Source organism: Paramacrobiotus metropolitanus, unplaced genomic scaffold (assembly GCF_019649055.1).
Source record: "Paramacrobiotus metropolitanus isolate TYO unplaced genomic scaffold, Prichtersi_v1.0 Parri_scaffold0000072, whole genome shotgun sequence".
NCBI classification, from domain to species: Eukaryota; Metazoa; Tardigrada; class Eutardigrada; order Parachela; family Macrobiotidae; genus Paramacrobiotus; species Paramacrobiotus metropolitanus.
In genome coordinates, this window is record NW_026570292.1 from 422,683 (window position 1) to 442,632 (window position 19,950).

Consider the following 19,950-nt stretch of genomic DNA (forward strand, 5'->3'; position numbering starts at 1 on the left):
CGAGTAACTCACTCATTACTTTGGTTAATTACCACAGAGTGAATGTCAGACCGGCATTCCTTACTTGATTTCTGCTACGAAGAACGGAAGACAACATTCTATTCCAGGGATTCAGGGAATATAATCAGATCGGGTGGGGTATACTGAGTATATTATTATCTGGTGCTTGATTGATGATGCTTGCCCCCGTATGTAATAATTCACAGAATAAATTATTAATAAAAACCTGAGAATGCCGAATCGAAAGTCAGTAAGATTATTACGGTATTAAATTATCCACGAAATTAGCTTCTTTGCCGCTCCTTTTTGATTATGAGTAATCCAGTATATCCTTAATCCTTATCCTCCTTCCCTAAACACTCCGAGCACAAGCACGTTAACGTTAAATTTTTCAGGACATTGCGCAGGCAGAATGGGATGACTTGCAGAGCAAATCTTTTTCGAAACCACACATTTGCAATTTGAAACGATTTCCATAATTAATTTTTCCTATTCTAATACGCGTTCTAACTCTACAGTGGGTAGGCAGCGAAAATCGCAACGAGGCCGGGCAGACATGCAGTATCACCAAACAGGTACGTACTGCTGTACATACCATCTGTACGCGAGTAGATACTTAACTGACAACACTGGGCGCGCTGTATGGGATTTTACTCATCGTCAGTAAATTTACAAAAGGCTGCGCCTGCAAAGACAACATCTAGATAAAAATCCCTTCCAGTTAACAAGAAAAGGAACACTTTCCCAATACACTTTCATTCCGCCTTGCTCGTTAGATTAAAAATGTAAACGGGTGTTACGCCAGAGGAATAAAACTGCAATAATTTGCACAAAGGCACCCTGTCTTCGCACCGATGTGTAACCGCGTACACGTTTCATCCAGCAACTGAACTGCCTTTCTCCTTAATTTCTACATGGTTCGTGACCTACTCAATGCAATTGCCGGCACGTCTTCACGCAGCCTTTGAATGCCCCGCATGCAAGGCAACGCTCATCGGATGCCTTATTTATTTTCAAAGTAGCCTCGTCCACAATCAACTACGAGTATATTACCAGATGCAGCTGTAGACACAGAATTTCGTGATTAAACGTACGAGACTGTCAGTGATGAAGCTGTGGTTGTACAATTTAACGTACCTACTACCATATTTTGGGCATAATTCTTCCAAATTCATTTCTTCCTCGGTGCAGTGCAAATTATTTTTGCTCGCCGGAATATTGCTCAGCAAAGCAGCTATTGTTATAACGATGCCGAAAATATTCTGCCCACTGTTTGCCTTATTAACATTTTGTACTGGTGTCCGAGGTATTCTAAATGCGACTGTGATGATCCATGGAATGTGGAATTCTATCTACTTACAAAAATTACCCTTCACCGCGCCTGGTTTTGAGATGGGCGCGGCAGCGGCTAATGAAATATACGCGAACAACTTCAACATCCAGCTGGAGTTTGTATCATCCGATTTGGTTCAAACTTGTCCGGATATTTCCCCAAATTTCTATCAAATTGCGGACCGATATTATGGCGTACCGGACGAAGGATCGCGCGTCCTAGCGGTTATGTACGCAGGTATACATATATTTGGCTAAAACTAGCCGAACCATATCACACGTAATAGTGTAACAACAAACTAGGTTGGTAAATTTATACGATACGATGATTTATTAAACAGTAATGCCGGTCATTATTTATTGATCCCATGATTTCTCTTACGTGTATACATGCAGTACGTTTTCGCCTAACATTGGATTTTAACAGTTCAAAGTCATTCCAAGGTGCTGTCTTTTTGTAAAAAGCGCTGAATGAAGACGCGTTTATATTCAGGGTGTGACCCAGCCACAACAGCAGCTGAATTCGGACGAGGTGTGGTAAATCCGTCATGAGTCTCATGACCAAGCTACCCATTCCGCTCTGTACAGATACGAATACTAATAAAAACCAATTTTTTGTTTTGCAGAATGGAATGTGTTAACGATGAATATGTAAGTTTTTGCTTCCCATACGGGTCACAGTAGGTTATTCATAAACGTAATGAATGCTTCTCCTTTCATTTCGATATAGTGGCACAACATTTTCCCAGTTCCGCAACCGAACAACGTACCCAACCACGATCGCTTTCGGTTCCCTCCAGTACGAAATATACGGTGTGATGGTGGGTCAGTTGAGTATCGCGTACAGGTGGACCAGCGTCGCCGTTATTTATGATGTCTCTGGTGTGATTTTGTTCCAATTACGAGTGGGGCAGGATATCCTTCGCTACATGCGTCAGCGTTACGAACATATGGATGTACATGCATTTCCGGTTAATTTGACAACGAGCGTGGATTTCCCGTCAATGATTAGAGAAATTTCCCTGCTTACTCGCGGTAGTTTTTTTAATTATTCCCAATGCTGTGGATAGCTCTTCGGGACTAATTAATTTATGTTTATGCTTTACAGTGGTCTTTTTTGCGGTGTCTTCTAACTCTACCCAGCAGTTTTTGGTACTCAGTAGGGATAGTGAATTTTGGTAGGATCATACTGATGATAGCTAATATCGCAAATTTTGACGTTTCAGGTAGCCTTTTCGCAATCCGGTGAATTAAGGGAAGAATATGTAAGCATTATTAGTCATTAATGTTGTTAGAGTTTCTCAAATTTTTGCGTACGTGCGGCTGGACGTGGTATTCTTATTAATGGTAAGTGGTATATATATATGATTTACTTAGGTGTTCCTCTATCTGGATTATGTGGGAAGCATTAAAAGTCCGTTGTATTTCAACTACACAGATGATACTGATGTAACTGCACTGCGCTCTTCGTTTTTTTACAAGTAAAATTATGAGGAGCCTAATTATTAAAGTAGCTCTTGTGACGTGTATCAGGTCGCTTCTGCATTGTGGAAGTCAGTGTTTGTTGTCACCATCTGTTACGAGCATCCCGGTGCGATTACCGAGCTTCGACAAAGACTGTACAATCTTGCCGTGGACAAGTACAACGCAACATTCGTTGGTCCTGACGTAAGCCCCATATATGAACAGCTGTGTAATATATGTACTGTGCAGTGCGCACTGTACCGGGTGGCTGAACAAAATGGCCGTCTTCGTTTTTGGCTTGTTTCTCGCGAACCGTTAACCACATCGCTAACAGTTTAAACTCATTCGATAGAGAATTTTATTCACTATTGAAAACAACAAAATTTATTTTGAAAAATTGAGACACGCTCGTTAACAAGGGGGCCAACCAAAATCATGTAAAAATTTCTCGTGTCCCAGCTCGCAGAATTCAGAATCTTGCGGCATTTCCTTCCCGTAAGAGCTTTTTACATTTTTCCAGCTGTTTTATCTAGAAAATGGCATCGTTTTCCATTCAAAAAAAATTTGCTGACATAGTCCTTGCGCCAAATGTGCTTTACAGTTAGATTGTTTCGGTACTTTCGGTTAGAATGTTTCGGTTTCGGTTTCGAAAAAGCTGCAAGTTTTGTTACCTGATTTTTTTATACATTTTCGCTATAATTTTTTGTTGCACGACCTGGCGCATCCAAAAATGTCGGTTTAGCTGATAAGGGTAGCTAAGACATTGGCCTTGCAAAAACGGGTTTAATCTAGAAAATTTTCTCCAAGTGTTCATAAGAAATTGGTCTTCAAAATTGCTACTTGCCCATTTCACGAGAATTTCATGTGCGTGGCCTGAGCCCTCTCGTTTCCTGGCCGAACACGGTCACAAGAAAGTCATAGCTCTTAGCAGTAAAAAACCAAGGAACAACTTATCTTCCAAAAATTGTAATGTAACACACAGTAATGTACTTCTGTAAATAACAGGAATTTTTGTTCTAAAATAGAGAAACTAGAATTTTCGTTTCCGGGACATCCTTAAACTCCACCTAGTTTTCCAAAACAATTTACTATAAAATCAGACCTTGACGTAAGGTTTACCTAACATAAATTTTGTACGTCCTACAGACTGCTCTTTCGAATAAAATTAACCCATTGGCAATCAGACTATAGACTGAGCCAGGGCACCTTGGTAAATTAGACGGCCATTTTGTTCGGCCACCCGGTACATCTCCTGAATTCGACCACTTACCGTCATATTATTATATAATCGCTGAATCCTTTTTAGCCAAACGAGTACATCACAACAGCCTATACATCGGTTCTTGTTTACGCCCAAGTAAGACAATGTCTTCAACACTGCCTGGAAATACATTAAATACACGAGCGTGCTTAATAGGTCTTGAACGAGACAATCAACGCCGGATATGACCCGCGTGATGGCAGCCGTTTAGCCGCTGCCATGCTGAACCGTACCTTCACGTTTCCCGCTGTGGGAAGCGTGTATGTTGATGAAAATGGCGAACGGCAGAATATAGTCTGCCTAAAAAACTTTCAACCTCAAGTGCAACGCTTTGATGTAACGCCGAGAAAATAAAATTCATTACGTCAGTTATCCATGAATTATTTTTCAGAAAGTCCGATATTTTGATAGTGCCACAAAAACACTGCGCAATGTCTCTGATGTGGTTATTTACTGGGGGACGCAGCAGAACGTATCGCCTTCTGGCACACCTGTATGCGGTTTCACGAAGGACGGGGGACCTTGTGCAAGGCTAGGTTTGTTGATCTCGTTCTATTTTAACTGCAGTGCGAACTCATCAAATATCCAAGCTTACTCAATTGTACATTATTGTGCGCACAGGTTCGGCGACTATTGGTGGCATCGTCTGTGGAATAATTTTGATTGTTTTGATCTTGGTTTGCGTAATCCCACCATTCCGGTAAGATGCTACCGTAAGACCAAGTAAATGCTCTTTTTAAAGAGACAAAACATATTTAGCGACTAATTAACAGAATTTCGAAACCGATTCATAGATTGCTTTTTTCTTCTTACAGCCGTTTACAGAAACCAATTATCAATGAAAACTGGTGGGTAGTGGATTTGCATTACTTGAGCCGCGCAGTGGAAGTCGGCAGTAGCGAAGTAAGAGCACAAAGTTTTAAAAACAGATACCAAACCAGACATGATACGTGTAAAGAATGGCTCTGTTATCTGACTTGCATACTGGATATATATATAGTTTTAATTCAAACCAAACGAGTACATGGTTTAAGAAACAGCTAAATAAACAAGAGCTCAGTAAACATATCCGCTCTCTCTGCGGTGCCCAAAACAGAGGCGGCGTTGCCGCGTTGTATCTCAATAGACAATCGCTGCCGAAGAAATTCGTGAGAGCGGACTTCTCCTGAATGGGTCCGTAAACGCTTTCCCAGTTCTTTGATGATGGCAATGGCCGACGGTCCCCAAGGGCCCATTGTCTCAAAAGCGATGGGCGCGAAAATGTAACGACCGACCAAATAAGAGTATAAACTGGTCTTCCTTTCCTCTGCCTGAACGGCGGCCGATCCCGCGTTTGCCGATGTAGACTTGATGTGGGAAGCGGCAACCGTATCAACACACGTAACATCCCAAGCTAGACACATGCCCCTCTGCCATGCAAATGTTGTGCATCCATCTGGGCGTCTGCTACTTGTGTTAGAAGTGCCGCGAGGCTCCAGTTTTGCAGGGATTCCGGCTGATACGAATGCGCGGCATACGACACTGTTAAGAGCACCATGCCGTGGATGCCTGCCGGCGGAAAAAGAACACGAAAGACCGTGATGGGCGTAGCAGTCGACAGGCTTGTAACACTTCGCGCAGTTGTGCGGTTCGCAGATCTTAGCGCCGAGTCTGAGCCCGACGGAGATTTTCAGCGTGTCATCGTCGAGCAGGTTGCCGATATGGGCCGAAGGCAATGCATTAAGCCAAATACCGGCTTCCGGTCTCGACTGAGCGAGTAGACGCGCCTTGTTAACCTCATCGTCGCGGAATACTTCTAACAATGTAGCGAGAGACACGTTACACAACGGGAGGTCCCATGCTTTCTGTGACTTTCGGAAATCTGGTGAAGGCAGTTCTGTTAACCGGGCATTGGTTTTCCAAATTTCCAGCGCTGTAGAGACATCGACGGCCGGTCGATTAGGGAGCAGTAAAGACACCAGGTCGGCAACGGAGTGAATCGAAGCCAGAAAGGCTGGGAGTGCTAATTCCTCCGAGCGACGTAAGCCAATACCACCTCTGCTAACCGGGAGACTCGCCTGTCGCCAGCTGGGATAGTCATCGTGATTGGTTCGGACGTTGCACAACTGTTGGAAGCAGGAACGCAAGACTTCGTCGATTTTATACAATTGCTCTGAGTATTTCCAGGCATTACTACATCTCAGCATGTATACGATCTTTGGTGCCCCGAGGCAGTGGCGTAGAAGGAAAAGCGCGTGATGACGTGGGAGCAGCTGCATCCGCTCACACACCGTGGCCAACGATTGCGCTTTCTCGGCAAACAGGGGGGCGATCGCGGCGTCCAAGACAGGAGCTCCAAGCAAAGTCAGACTGGAGCTGGACATTACACGGACACCGGGGTGTTGGGCAAGAAAATTATCTACTGCTTTCTGCTGAGCTGTCTCCGACCCGCCAGAAACGTATAGTTCACACTTTGTGACGTTTATTTCCAATCCAATTCTCCGAGCACCTTCAATAACTCGAGCAAAATTCTCCTGTACACTTTCTGGGAGACCGCCAAGCGTCCCGTCGTCAAGGTACCAAGCGTTTAATACTGGATCGTGTAAACAGATCTCCGGACGTAGTCACCCGTACTCCTTCAAATCTAACTTGTTGATCAACGCACCAATGCGCTATCGTGGGATACACGTGTGGGCCAAGGTTGTACAAATCAGTAAACGCACTGTACTGCTGCAATCCAGTAACGGAATCATCAACATCCGACCCGAGTTCCGTCAGCTGATTTCAGAGGTGACCGTTTCTGTCCGAAAAACGTATTTAAAGTGCGATAATTATTTTATTTAGTATTCTGTAGATTCGCTTGCTCTCACAACAATACGCCAATATTAACCCATTAATCGGCATCGGGCTTGGACCCATCCGCTTGACGTATCTGACCGCTCTCTGTCAACGGGGAAACCTCGGTGACTTGATCGAGGAAGTGTCGCTAGACTGGGGACTGAAGTGCTCGCTGATTGCTGATCTCGTTGAAGTCTGCTTTTAAAGTTTTTCCTCTAACCGTTAATTTTTCAGCTTCATGTTCTTCTTCAGGGTGTTGCTGCGATTCATCGTACTACGATTCGTCGTCATGGCCATCTGCGTCCTTCAAAATGCCTGATCGACAGCCGCCTCGTTTTAAAGATAAACGAAGCCGGGTTCTATGATACGCTTCATGAACTGCAAGTGGAACTTATCAATCCTAAAAACTTTGAAGCAATTGGAGAGACTTTGCATAATGCCTGGGTTGCGCCAGAACTGAGAATTCAGCTTATTGAAAGCGCCACTTTTGCGCACATCGCAATGCAAGCCGAGCCGCCGGCTGATGTGTACGCTGTCGGCGGACTGATTAATTATGTTCTCTCCAATCATACCGAGACAACAGGTACGTAAATGTTCTCGATTTTAAATTTAAATGTTGCAAACACTGCTTCGATGAAAATTCGATTTGCAACAGAATTTCTTGCGTTTCATAGATGAGAAGCTTGTTGATTTTGCTTACGCCAGTAAACACGGCATTCCACCCAGCGCTGTGCCTACGCTGTCCACACTCTTATATGAATGCCGCAACGTGAAACCAGAAGATAGACCAAACATTTGGCAGGTTAAAATGCAAATTAACAAAGTCGCTGACAACGCGGGGAAATTGTTCGACCAACTGGTAAAACGATTGGAAGATTATGCGGTGCAGCTGGAAGCTGCCGTGTCCCTTCGAACATACACACTCAAGCAGGAAATGGAAAAATGTGATTCACTGCTAGGAGAGATGCTTCCAAGGCAAGTTACATGACCAGTTGGCGGTTTATTTTATCTACATAAATCTTTCAACTTATTACAGATAGTATCTTCTGGCACCAAAGCTTTGCAGAGTACAATGTTAAAAAACACACTATGCGTATTGTAAACTTCTGATTACAATGAAACAATCATCCGCAACAGATACACCCCAATCACAACAAGAAAAATTCTTCTATACTGTCCTGCTCGGGAATCGTGCCCATAACGCATATCGCATTCCCGCGCTGTATCTGTATAGACAAACGCTGCCGAAAAAACTCTTTGGCGCGTTTCTGGCCAGTGGCAGAAATTAGGCAGCTTCCAACCTTGTCCACCAGTTTCTTAGTGCCACCGCTCCACGGTCCGTGAATCTCAAACGCCGCCGCAACGAAATCGTATCGTGGCATCAGCCAGCTGTGCTTCGATAACTTTCCCCTTTCGGCTTGCTCCGCAGCGGCTCCAGCGTTCACCGAGGTGCGATCAATATAGGAGGCCGCGAGTGTGTCAACGTAGGTAACATCTACAGCCAGTGGTTTACCTCGTGCCCATGGTACTAGAGTGATGACGTCCGGCCTTTTGTTATCTTTAACCGACAGGCCCTTTGGCTCCATTCTGGCTGGAAAGCCCGCTGTCTTAAGGCCCCGGGCGATCTCACCGCTAATACCGTCGTGCCTTGGCAGTCTTCCTGCTGAGCGCTTGCAGCGAAGTCCATGCCGGCCCAACTCATCAACTTGCATGCCGCATACGCAAGCGTGAGGAGTTACAATAGGCGCTCCCAACCGTAAAGCAACGCTGATTCGGAAGGCGGTGTTGTCCAGTAGGTTTCCGAGACAGGCAGCGGGAAGTGCGTGAATCCAGATACCGGATTCGGGTACTGATACAGCTTTGAGATGCGCGACTTGGTCCAGTGATCAACGTAACTGGGTTAATTCGGAGAATGTCGCAAGCGTAGCGGGCGTGTCCCATGCTTTTTGAACGTGACGAAGAATTTCTGCTGGAAGTTCATCGGTCTCCGCTTGCAGTTTCCAGGCGTGTATAACGCAGGTTACATCCGTAGGCGGTAGCAGTGGGCACAGTCTTGAGATCAGTGGGCGTAACGAAGAAGCCGAAGCTGACCAGTGCCACATGACCAGTGCTTATTCGTTCTCCTTTGTGATTTGTGAATTATACCGATACATTGTTAATTTATTATTTAGGTATGTGCTCGTCCAACTGCGTATTGGTCACTTAGTACAACCGCAGATCTTCCCGTCGGTGACCATCCTCATGACTGGGGTCGCCGGTTTCGATGAATTTGTAATCAAGTCTCAGAACAACCCCCTGGATCTGGTGGTCTTCTTAAACACCATGTTCACAATATTCGATTGCAGTATCGCCAGATATGACTGCTACAAAGTGGAGACGATATCGGAGTCGTGCTTGGTACAATATCATTGAACCAGCGATCGCTATTTCTGTCCGCGATCCTTAAACAAATTACCTGCTACATTTTGCAGGTGGTTAGCGGTTTGCCGGTAGAAAATCACGGTGATCACGTACATATTATCGCTAGCCTGGTGCTGGAAATGCGGACCGAGTTCGAGCGAGGATTTCCGGAAGGTCTCCACCTGAAAGCAGGAATACATAGCGGTGAGGGTAATATGTAGCTGGTCTGTAGGTCGCTCCCATTTCTGAGCCGATCTAAATCACCAAGTCTCACTTGAGGATAAAATTTTTGCTTTACCTAGGTCCGTGTGCTGCTGGTGTTGTGGGCACAGCACGACCGCGTTACTGTGTGTAAGTAAATCTACCATAGCCGAGGACAAAAACTTGAGAGGACAAAGTAGCTGCTTAATATAATCTGCACTCTGTACATGACGGCAGAATTTGAACTGAGGTCCCGTTTAACTGCGCTTTTGGTTTGTTAGATTCGGTGATTCTGTAAACGTCACCTCGCGGTTGGCGTACTCCAGTAAAGCAAACAAAATCCATATAAGCAACGCTACGGAAGAGCTCCTTGGATTTGACCCGAGTTTTAAAGTCACTCGGCGTGGTATGACATACTTGAAAGTACGTCACACTTCCACAATTCTGTGCATGGAGTAGTCATGGTTTTTTTCATTCCGAAGCATATGTAACAACGCAACTTTTCAGGGCATTGGATCGGTAATGACCTTTTGGTTGGAAGGTTGATGATGTCACCATGAAGTTTTTTATATGCACGCATTCTGTGAAGTTTCTGCTGAATAATGTTATGCTCAAAATTTCGATAGATTATAATGAAGTGGCTGAAATAAAAAGGAAGAAAATCAGCTTCAAGGGAAGGCGTTGTGTGGCCTGTAAAAAACGTAAATAATCTTGTACTGCTAACAATCCTCATCTGACAGAATTGTATAATTTCTATCGAGGTGTGCAAGTAAGGCAGCTGTCGATGAAATGCGTCGCACTATCGATTTGATAATGCGTACGGTAATTCTCTTTACAATTTAAGTAAGAACTTACTTTACTGCGTCTGCATGCATCTGAATTAAAAATAAACATTGCCAGCTGACATTACGTGTTTAGACTGCGACAATGAAGTTAGTGTAAAGTGTGACCCATCGTTCGTGAGCATGATTACTTACAAACACCAAGGGCCCGGTGCGCTAAGCATCTTCGGTAGCGATTACGAATCCGATTAAGACATTTTCTCTAGAAAATTTCTTAATCGCTCGGGTTTTTGATCGGTTTATTAATCGATTTAACACCACAGGTGCGCAAAACCGATTAAAAAATCAGGCGGTACGAAAATTTCAAGGAGTCAAATAGAAAATTCGGCAACATGGACCCCCAAAAAGCACCCCGGATCAGTATCCCTAGTTAGGCTGTCAGACATCGTAACTGCTAGCGAAACAACCCCAGAATAACCGCTAACCGATTAAAACTTTTACCGATTAAGAAAATTCCGAAAATTTCTTAATCGCTTTTGCTCAACCGGTTGCGATTGAGATTTTGTGCAACCGGAAGTGTTTCGGATCATTCGGGAGGTGCGGTCGCTTGAGTCAGGATGAAAAAGCGTTAATCGGATCGGTTTCTTAATCGGTTTTGGAGCTTACAAGCTAGCACACACTGCCCCAAATATTACAAAATTCTTAGACGTGTAATAACAATGATTAATTTGTATCGCAAGACTTGCAAAAAGGGTTTTTGGAATTGACAGCTACAGACTATGTGCAGTAAAAGCTACTTTCGGCAGAAACAAGGGAACTGCTTCCGGTTGAAATTGTCGTAAGCCAACCGCCGCCGACGTGACGCTACTCGATAAAATAGGCACATGCACTTTCAACGTCAAAGTTTCAAGTTTCAAGTTTCAAAATGTACAGTAGTTGAAACTTGAAACTTTCAATTACATTTTGTGTTGTTCAACATATGGTTCAACTACATTTCGTTCTAAGTCTTCCGATAGAACTTCTAGCGAAGGTCTCGTTAGTTATCCCTCCGAAATATTTGTGGTCTGGTACTGTACGAAAAGTGTACGATCTCACCCAGGCAGGGTACTGTTCACGCATGAGTGAATAGAATACTGACTTGTGCTGCAAAAGACTGGACAGACGTTGCTAGCTGCAACAGGTGCCATTAAACGCGCAGTCGCAACCCGTCTTGCAGATTCTTGGTGTTTGTTCCCCCTGAATCGTTTCTTATTCATTATTGACCATGTCATCGGAACAAACCCAACTCAGTGCAGAATCGGCCAGCGTCCGCTCTTCTGTGGAGGGAGCTTTTACTGAACGACTTGCTGTCGGACTGCAGGAGCTGAAGAGCGGCGCAGTTCTGTGCGACGTGGTGCTGAAAGGCGCGGAAGAGTCAGACGTCGGGATTCCCTATCATCGTGTGGTGCTCAGCGCCCAGAGCAGCTACTTTCGCACCATGTTTGCATCAGACTGGAAGGAGTCTTCGCAACAAGAGATTCAGCTGCACAATATTCCCGGTAACACGCTGCGCAAGTAGGTGGAAACTGGAAAGGTTCTGTACAGTTGTAGTGTAGTGGCTACGCGCCATATTAGCGCGTAGCAACCCGCATGACTGTGTTGACCTGTAGAGGACGCATTTTATGTGGTACTACGAGTATTTCCATTATTATCATTATTACTCAGTATCTATCCGGCCAGAGTGGCACAATAAACATCTGTGCCAAGACGTGACAATTGGCGTGAAGTGTAGTATTCTCTGAACTCTGAAGCGGGAAAGGAGAAGAGGAAAGCGAGCGCTATATAATAAGAGATCGAAAATGACGACCACAACCGATCAATTGACCAAGTTCAATCCGGAAACCATGGACTGGAAGGCGTGGAAGTTTTTGTATGATAATTATACTGTGCTGACCGACCTTCATACGGACAAGCACCGTGCCTTGCTAATAAACAGTCTGGACACGAAGGCCCTGCAGCTTTTAGTTTCGATGTGCAAACCCAAGATGCCGTCCGACTTCACACTGGGTGAACTGGTCACGAAGCTGGAAACGGCCTACGCCCCGTACACAAACCAAATAACCGAGTGGGCGCTGTTCTTCAGTCTTCGGCAGGACGAAAAAGAAAGCCTGGTGGACTTCGCGACACGTTTACGTGACAAAACGATCCTATGCGACTTTCCGGCAACAGTGCTGGAGAAGAATTTAAGTGCTGTGCTCGTGGCAGGCGTCAAAAGCGACGCAACAAGACGCTACCTAATGCTGCAAGAGCTGAAGACGTTCGACGCCGCCCTCCAAATTGCTATCAAATATGAAACAAGCGTGAAAGAGGCGAGAAAAACTAATGTGGAAGAGAATGTGGTGAACTAGTGTTGCCGGAAGTGCTCCAAATTGCATGTGAAAGAATTTCGATACCAATTCCGAATAATCGGAATTCAAATTCAGGTATTTCCAATTCCGAGCAATCTAAATATTTTTTATTAGATTTCCAAATACAGTACTCGAAATTTAAAAGACCGTAATTTGAATTCCGATTACTCGGAACTCGCACTGCCACATTTTGAATTCCGAGTAATCGGAATTCAAAATGTGGCAATGCGAATTCGAATATTCGAAATTTAAACTACGGTAAAATAAAATCCAAATATTCAGAATTGAACGGGACTTTTCTGAATTTCGATTTCTTTGAAATTTATTTAACACTAACAGAATAGAGCAGAATCTTGAGATTCTTACAGTAGATGTACAAGTATTTTACTGTATACGTCTAACTGAGGGCGGTGTAAAAGGGAAACCGTTACTAGTATGTGCACACCTCGCGACCAGGTAATTATTATAGCCACATAGGCACCTTTTCACCCTGTTTATTACTTACAGGCTCAGTATAGACAAGTTTTAAGAATACATTGATATACGAGTTTTGCATTATGCGAACTGTTGAAATCCGTTATATCTGTACTATAATTTTACTGACTAAATTCACATCTAAAGTGACTCAAGTAAAGCTTAAATATCATCCCGCATTCGTTTCTGGTTGGTACCCCCGGCCGGCAGTTCTTATGAGGTCCTGGGTATATTATAAAACAAAAAATAAATTACAATTATTTCCATATACGGTTTTGCTTTTATTGCTGCACTTTTTTAGAACTATTCTTTAGTACTCGTACTATAACTTTTTTCTCCCAAATCCAGGTCTATTAAAACGAAAACTTTTCGCACGCCTGTAAAGAGCTAAGGGGCAATTAAATGGTGTGTTAGTGGTCATTTTTAGGAGGCTTATATATATAGGAGGCATGCACTTTCCATAAATTCATCAGTCAATACTTTTTGCGGACTTGGCAACCGTTAAATGAGCAAGAAGGTGTTTGTTACGACTTACGAGTAAGCAGACTAGCTAGGCAGAACATATTTGCGCGATCAGGGTTAGAGATCAGTGGCACTGGTAACTCGAACCTCGCACAAAATCTAGAATTAATGAAGTGGGTCTGTCATGAGGGACCAGTGTGTGTCATTGGGATGTACATCCTGATGTATAAATAGGAGAAGCAATGCGGATGTGGTACAGCGATAGTGCATTTGTGTTTAATGTATTTAAGTTGCTGTTGTATCAGGTAAAGGTCATAATTCAATGTAACAAGTCGTTCTTCCCTACCGCACACACCCTTCTGTGAGGAGGAGACTCGGAATTTATGAAGAACAACGGCGCCAGTTACTCCGATGCCCTGTGTTCCGGTGCTAGTGTCATCACCCAATGCCCAAATAAAAGCTGGCCAAATCATTACTGTACACGTCGGCGCTGTAGTAGCCGCACCGGCCCGCAGGCAGCCGTAGACTGCGCTAACGCTGACCGATGAGTTTTGAGCCAACAACGCTAGATGAGCATGGATCAGTTCATTTGCGACGGTGAAAGCCAGAATAATGTCAATTTAAACGGAAACCTGTTTTTTGTTGTTATTTTTGCTATAGAAAGTTTATTGTACGCCGAACTGATAAAGGTACATCAACGTTTAATGACCACGCCCTAAAATTTTCCGAGCGCTCGAAATTAAATTCTGCTGTCATTTAATTAATAAAATTATTTCGGTCATAAATACGTAATCAGTATTACTACTTCTATGTAAGGTATCGCATCAAAACTTCCAGTTCCATAGTACGTAGTTTGATGATAAATTATAATCAAAATATTAAGTAAAATTTCTTTTAACAACGGATTACTTAAAATTCATATGATATGCATTGCAATTCCGAATATTCGAAATTACAACTGCGTCCTTTTAAATTGCGATTACTCGGAGTTGGAATGCCTGCAATTGCAATTCCGATTACTCGGAATTCAAACGGTAGTGTATTTGAATTTCGAATACTCGAAATTCATTTTAGATTGGAGCACTTCCGGCAACATTAGTGGTGAACAACATTAAGAAGCGAGAAATAAGAGTGAAGAAAGAGGAGAAGAGCAGTAGAGAAAAGAGACAGGAAGAGAATGATGACGAAAGTGGAAGTGAAGAAGAGATGCCGTCCCGGCGGAAATGTAAAAGATGTGGATCCTGGCGGCATACGCCAGAAGAATGCTGGTATAAAAACACCAGATGCAATGGTTGCGGCATGAAAGGCCATATAGAGAGGGCATGCCAGCAGAAGGACAACAAGAAGAAGGAAAAGGTCAATACCGTCTACAATGTCGAGGAAGATTATTTCGACATTTTGCCATAATGTTCTGCTTTTTCACTTCATTTTAAGGGTGAAGATGTAGTGTAGTGGCTACGCGCCATATTAGCGCGTAGCAACCCGCATGGCTGTGTTGACCTGTAGAGGACGCATTTTATGTGGTACTACGAGTATTTCCATTATTATCATTATTACTCAGTATCTATCCGGCCAGAGTGGCACAATAAACATCTGTGCCAAGACGTGACAACAGTTTAACTAGCTGCAAGTTGCAACTACAGATACAGACCCACTGAAAACTGGATCTCATTCATCTCATGTATTTGTATGCGTGTAATTATGTAATGCACCTATAAATCATTAGAATCATAAGAGTCCTTTAAACTGTTGTTTTTCTTTTGTTCTTAAGTAACTACGTCTGCATTTGAGTGTGTCGCAGTATTTTCTTTATTGGTCTCACTTGTCAGGTTGGTGGATTTTGCGTACACTGGACAGATTCCTGTTGACGGCGATGATGTGCAGTCACTTCTGGCTGCGGCCATCTTTTTGGATTTCTCTCCGGTTGCTGCGCTGTGCTGGGACGTTTTGGAAAAGCACATGGATGTGTCCAGTTATCTGCAGGCTTATTTGTTGGCCAAGTTGCATAATAATCCGCGTCTGGCTGAGAAGACCAAGCGGTTGGTCCTCCATCATTTCGTGCAGATTGCGCAGAGCGCAGAATTCAAGCTTGTCAACGCAGAAACGGTAAGTACGTACTAGTTTCTGCAGGCATTATGAAATTTTCTATACTTCTGATCGTTCGAAGAATTTGATATGATAGCCCTCCTTACTTCAGATCAGTAATTATATTTGTAGCAAACGATTAGAAAAGAAAATACAATGTTAGAATGACGTTGACATTAATTACATGACGTTGACATGGTTATTTTACTAACTGTTAATTACAGTATTATTAGTGTTATTACAGTGGACTGCGAAAAGGTGTTACAAAGCGCGCAACCAAGCACTTTTCTGTACTCAAACAGGCAAATTCGTGATTGGCCATCGGCCTGCTGGTATGAACACTTGCACCTTGCTCATTTTCCAACGAAAACCATCATCCCATACCTCAAACGAAAGAGAAAAAAATTCTAAGAATTTTGATAGCAAACAAGTTGTTCTTTAGGAGATCTAAGAGAAAATCGACACACTTAAAGTTTATCGTAGACATAGCATAGGATTTGAGTCCACGGTTTGGATGCAGTTTTCACACGGAAATCGTATGCTTTGTCTACGACAAACTAAAATGGCTCGATTTTCTTTTAAATCTCATAAAGGATGACATATTTAAAATCTCATAAAGGTCCAGAAAGCATGGGACACACCTGCGACGCTACATGCCTTTTCCCGACTGGCAGCCATAAGGACCACACAGGAGGAAGTCGCCCACCTGAAAGCAGTATCAGTCCCGGAATCAGGTGTGTGGATTCATGCATTACCGGCAGCTTGTCTCGGTAATCTTCTGGAGAACAATGCCTTTCGCATAAGCGTCGCGCTGCGACTGGGAGCTCAATTGTTACTCCTCACGTGTGCGTATGTGGCGACTTGGTGGATGAACTGGGGCGGCACGGGCTCCGATGTAAACGGTCAGCAGGCAGACTGCCACGACACGACGGCATAAGCGGGAGATCGCCCGTGGATTGAAAACGGCAGGTTTTCCTGCCAGAATGGAGCCAAAGGGTCTGTCTTTGAAGGATAAGAAAAGGCCGGATGTGATTACTCTGGTACCATGGGAGCGTGGAAAACCGCTGGCCGTGGATGTAACATGCGTCGACACACTCGCCGCCTCGTATATGGACCGTACCTCTGTAAACGTCGGAGCAGCAGCTGAACAAGCGGAAAGGGCAGAAGCTGACAAAACACGCCTGGCTGCAACCTCGGTACAACCTCAAGGCAGCAGCGTTCGAAATTTACGGGCCATGGGGATGTGGTACTAAGACGTTAGTGGATAAGGTTGGAAACGGGATAGCTGCTGCAACAGGCCAGAAACGAGCGAAAGTTTTTTAGGCAGGGGCTATCTATTCAAATACAGAGAGGAAACGCAATATGTGTGATGGGTACAATTCCCGACCAGGATAGCATTGAGGAAGTGTTTTTGCTATGAATATTCTTTTTGTTTCAGTACTAAGTGTGTACTAGCGTGTGATACTTATTAAAGGTACTTATGGCATATTTAGTATCGAAATTCTTGAAATTGTTTTCTCTTTCGTTTGAGATATCGGTTGATAGTTTTCGTTGGGAAATGCGCAGGGTGCAAGTGTTCAAATTCTTGCGCGTTTTATGATTACTGGTCATTTGGTCTTGGCCATTTATTTGGCTTGGTTATTCGGTCGCGGACCGAATGTAACAGGTTTTCGCAGTCCACTGTATGATGTGTGACATTAATTAATTACATTTACATTTATATTCTGTAGTTAAATGTTCGGTATTTTAGTCGCTTTAATTTTCTGTGCGCTCTGGTTTTTGATAATATCTTTTATTGCTTGCTGTTTTTGTCAAACGAGATTTTTTATTTATCACACGAAAGTACTGGCAGTTGTTTGCACGAACTGGGGGTGTTAAGAGCTGCGATGGCTGCCCTGGTTATACATACCGTGTCTTGCCCATATTGCAGATCATTGAGTTGGCTGTATCGGATGACTTAACGCGTTGAGAGCGAGGACGAAGTGTTCGAGGCTGTGAAGCGTTGGTACGAATACGACCATACCGGACGTCAAGCGCAGCTGTGGGATGTTCTGCAGTACATCCGTGTGCCCTTTCTTTCTCCCCAGCGACTCGAAAATTATTTCTTGGCATTTTCTAACGGCCTTATCAGCTCAGCCGCCGTGGATTTTCCATACCAATCCAGCATCGATGAATTACCCGGCCGCAAAATCGAAGCGATATCACCTCGATGTCGACCTCGGAAATCATACGGTAAGCCGAAGGGTACTGTGAATTACCTTACCTTACAGTATAGTTTTGCCGCAGTATTTTTGTTAGCATCCAGCTAGATTATGGTTGCTAATTACGGCTCGAGGCATTGCGTCGTAGATAGCGCTTCAGTTGCCTCCAGGTAATCGATAGCCCAAAGCATGCATTCGGTAGGCGGTAAGTTTGCCAAAATGACTGAAAAAGCTGTTGGATTAGAATATTCTCCGAGTGCTCTACCTTGAAGTGCATTTACCGTTTGCTTTTTGGGTTGGAATTTACTTTGTCTTTAATTTCCAGGTTTGCCGAAAGTGATAGTGTGTGTTGGTGGCTGGAATCTAACCGAGGACGAATATTTGGATGCTGTGCACGTTGTCAGTCCATCGATGTCGGCTGTTTGGCATCTCAAAAGATCAAAACTTCCGCAAGCCGTTCTTGGATGTGGCTTAGCAGTTGCGGAGAACAGCAGACTTATTGTTATTGGCGGAATTGTGGACAATTCTTCACACGGTACGAAGCGAGTTTGTCAGGTGGACTTGCAACGGAATGCGTGTACGGATCTGGCACCCATGCAAGTCGGTCGTTTTTACGGTGGTGTAGCCGCGCTGAATGGCCGTGTGTACGCTGCCGGTGGCTTTAGCGACGCATCGACGATTTTGGATGCCATGGAATGTTATGAACCGGAGAAAGATGTTTGGCAGTCTGTGGCTGCTCTACCGCTTCCATTAGCTGCTTTTGTCATGGTGGTTTTCAAGGACCGGCTGTACGTGTTCGGAGGTTGTCTCCAGATGCGAGCAGAGCCTGTTAATTCCACCTTCTGTTACGATCCGGAAGCTAATGCATGGAGTAAACTGGCGGACATGCCAACTGCACGCAAGTACTGTAGCGCCTGTGTGGGTCTGAATGGCTTGGTTTACGGTATTGGTAGGTAAAAAGCGTTATCTACATGTTGATAAATAAGAATAACTTGCTTCGAACTGAACCGTGATAGCCGCTGTGCCTTATCATAGGTGGTCTAAAAGGCTTACGTTGCGTGCAGGCGTACGATCCCATCAGTGATCGGTGGTTGAAAAAAAGTAAGTACAACCGCTGAGCAGGTGTTGCAGTAAGAGGAACCCTCAGTAACTGTGCATTTTTTATTTCATTTGTTTGGTATGACGCGTGTCAGTAATTTGTGTGGGTGCAGGCAATACGATTAACCAACACTTCGGAGCTGGATGTGCGTGTGTGGATGGAAAGGTTTACGTAGTGGGTGGATGTATCAGAGCTACCGGTTCGGATATTGAGGTGTATGACGAAGATGCAGATACATGGCGCCTACTTCCCTGCCGATTACCCGCGAACCAAACGAGTTTCGGGTGTGCCGTCTTGACTGTGAAAAAGGGTAAATTATCTCCTCAAATGCCGTGATCTCGCAAAAGTAGATTGTAAACTCTTGTGCGAAAATGTTCCGGGTTGATTATCAGGATTTTAAATGGAGTTCCGTTTATTAGGTCAAAGTTTGGCTGGTCAGTTGATTCTGAGTTCTGATTAGCAATGAAACGGCTGAAGTGAGCGTGGTGAAGGACGCCTCGAGGAGCTGCTAAACGCAGTAGCATGATTTTGTTCTATTGTTTTTAATTCTTGTGATAAATCTCGGCTGAGAATAAAAGTTTTCTGCTTACTTGAAGCTGAGTTGGAAGCGGATCCGAATCATCCGATTAACTGAAATTAAAAAGCGAAATTGTGGCGCTTTATTTCATTCTTAATTTGGCAAAATAAGTTTCACATAATATCGGCAAATCTGTTGGGTTTCCAATAAATTTTTGATGCAAACGACAATCTGTTTTCATAATAATGTTTTTAATGACGTTGACGCTATCTACTGCAACCATTATGTCGGTCTACTAAGTCTACTTTGGTACTTTACTGGCAAAAAAGTCAAAGCGATTAAATAATGCTAGCGAGTCACCTGTTATTTGTGATTCCGAAAACATGTATCGCACGCCGTGCGGAAAGCCTCACTGGCGCTAATTGTTAAAAATAGTCACATGCTCGCCACATCAAGCACTGTGTCACG

The 19,950-nt window shown here is 43.9% G+C and overlaps 3 protein-coding genes across 3 annotated transcripts; all 3 read left to right on the forward strand.

The window, feature by feature from the left end:
* Positions 1-1,053: 1,053 nt before the first annotated feature.
* On the forward strand, positions 1,054-10,152 carry LOC129594840 (receptor-type guanylate cyclase gcy-28-like). The gene is made up of 22 exons (XM_055491687.1): positions 1,054-1,570; positions 1,826-1,864; positions 1,959-1,983; positions 2,063-2,367; positions 2,441-2,484; positions 2,559-2,597; positions 2,710-2,781; positions 2,866-3,000; positions 4,103-4,153; positions 4,214-4,393; positions 4,449-4,593; positions 4,679-4,757; positions 4,873-4,960; positions 6,647-6,826; positions 6,891-7,067; positions 7,127-7,457; positions 7,549-7,849; positions 9,046-9,271; positions 9,346-9,478; positions 9,577-9,625; positions 9,757-9,898; positions 9,983-10,152. The coding sequence occupies exons 1-22, from the start codon at positions 1,108-1,110 to the stop codon at positions 10,019-10,021; spliced, it is 3,243 nt and encodes a 1,080-aa protein (XP_055347662.1). The 5' UTR covers positions 1,054-1,107; the 3' UTR covers positions 10,022-10,152.
* A 1,369-nt stretch (positions 10,153-11,521) lies between these two features.
* On the forward strand, positions 11,522-17,712 carry LOC129594862 (kelch-like protein 21). Its single transcript, XM_055491715.1, has 3 exons — positions 11,522-11,811; positions 15,410-15,686; positions 17,596-17,712. The coding sequence occupies exons 1-3, from the start codon at positions 11,522-11,524 to the stop codon at positions 17,632-17,634; spliced, it is 606 nt and encodes a 201-aa protein (XP_055347690.1). The 3' UTR covers positions 17,635-17,712.
* Positions 17,670-19,762, forward strand: LOC129594842 (kelch-like protein 12). The gene is made up of 5 exons (XM_055491690.1): positions 17,670-17,897; positions 18,192-18,815; positions 18,902-18,967; positions 19,078-19,275; positions 19,385-19,762. Exons 2-5 carry the CDS (start codon positions 18,278-18,280, stop codon positions 19,423-19,425), a joined length of 843 nt encoding a protein of 280 aa, XP_055347665.1. The 5' UTR covers positions 17,670-17,897; positions 18,192-18,277; the 3' UTR covers positions 19,426-19,762.
* The last annotated feature ends 188 nt before the right edge of the window (positions 19,763-19,950 follow it).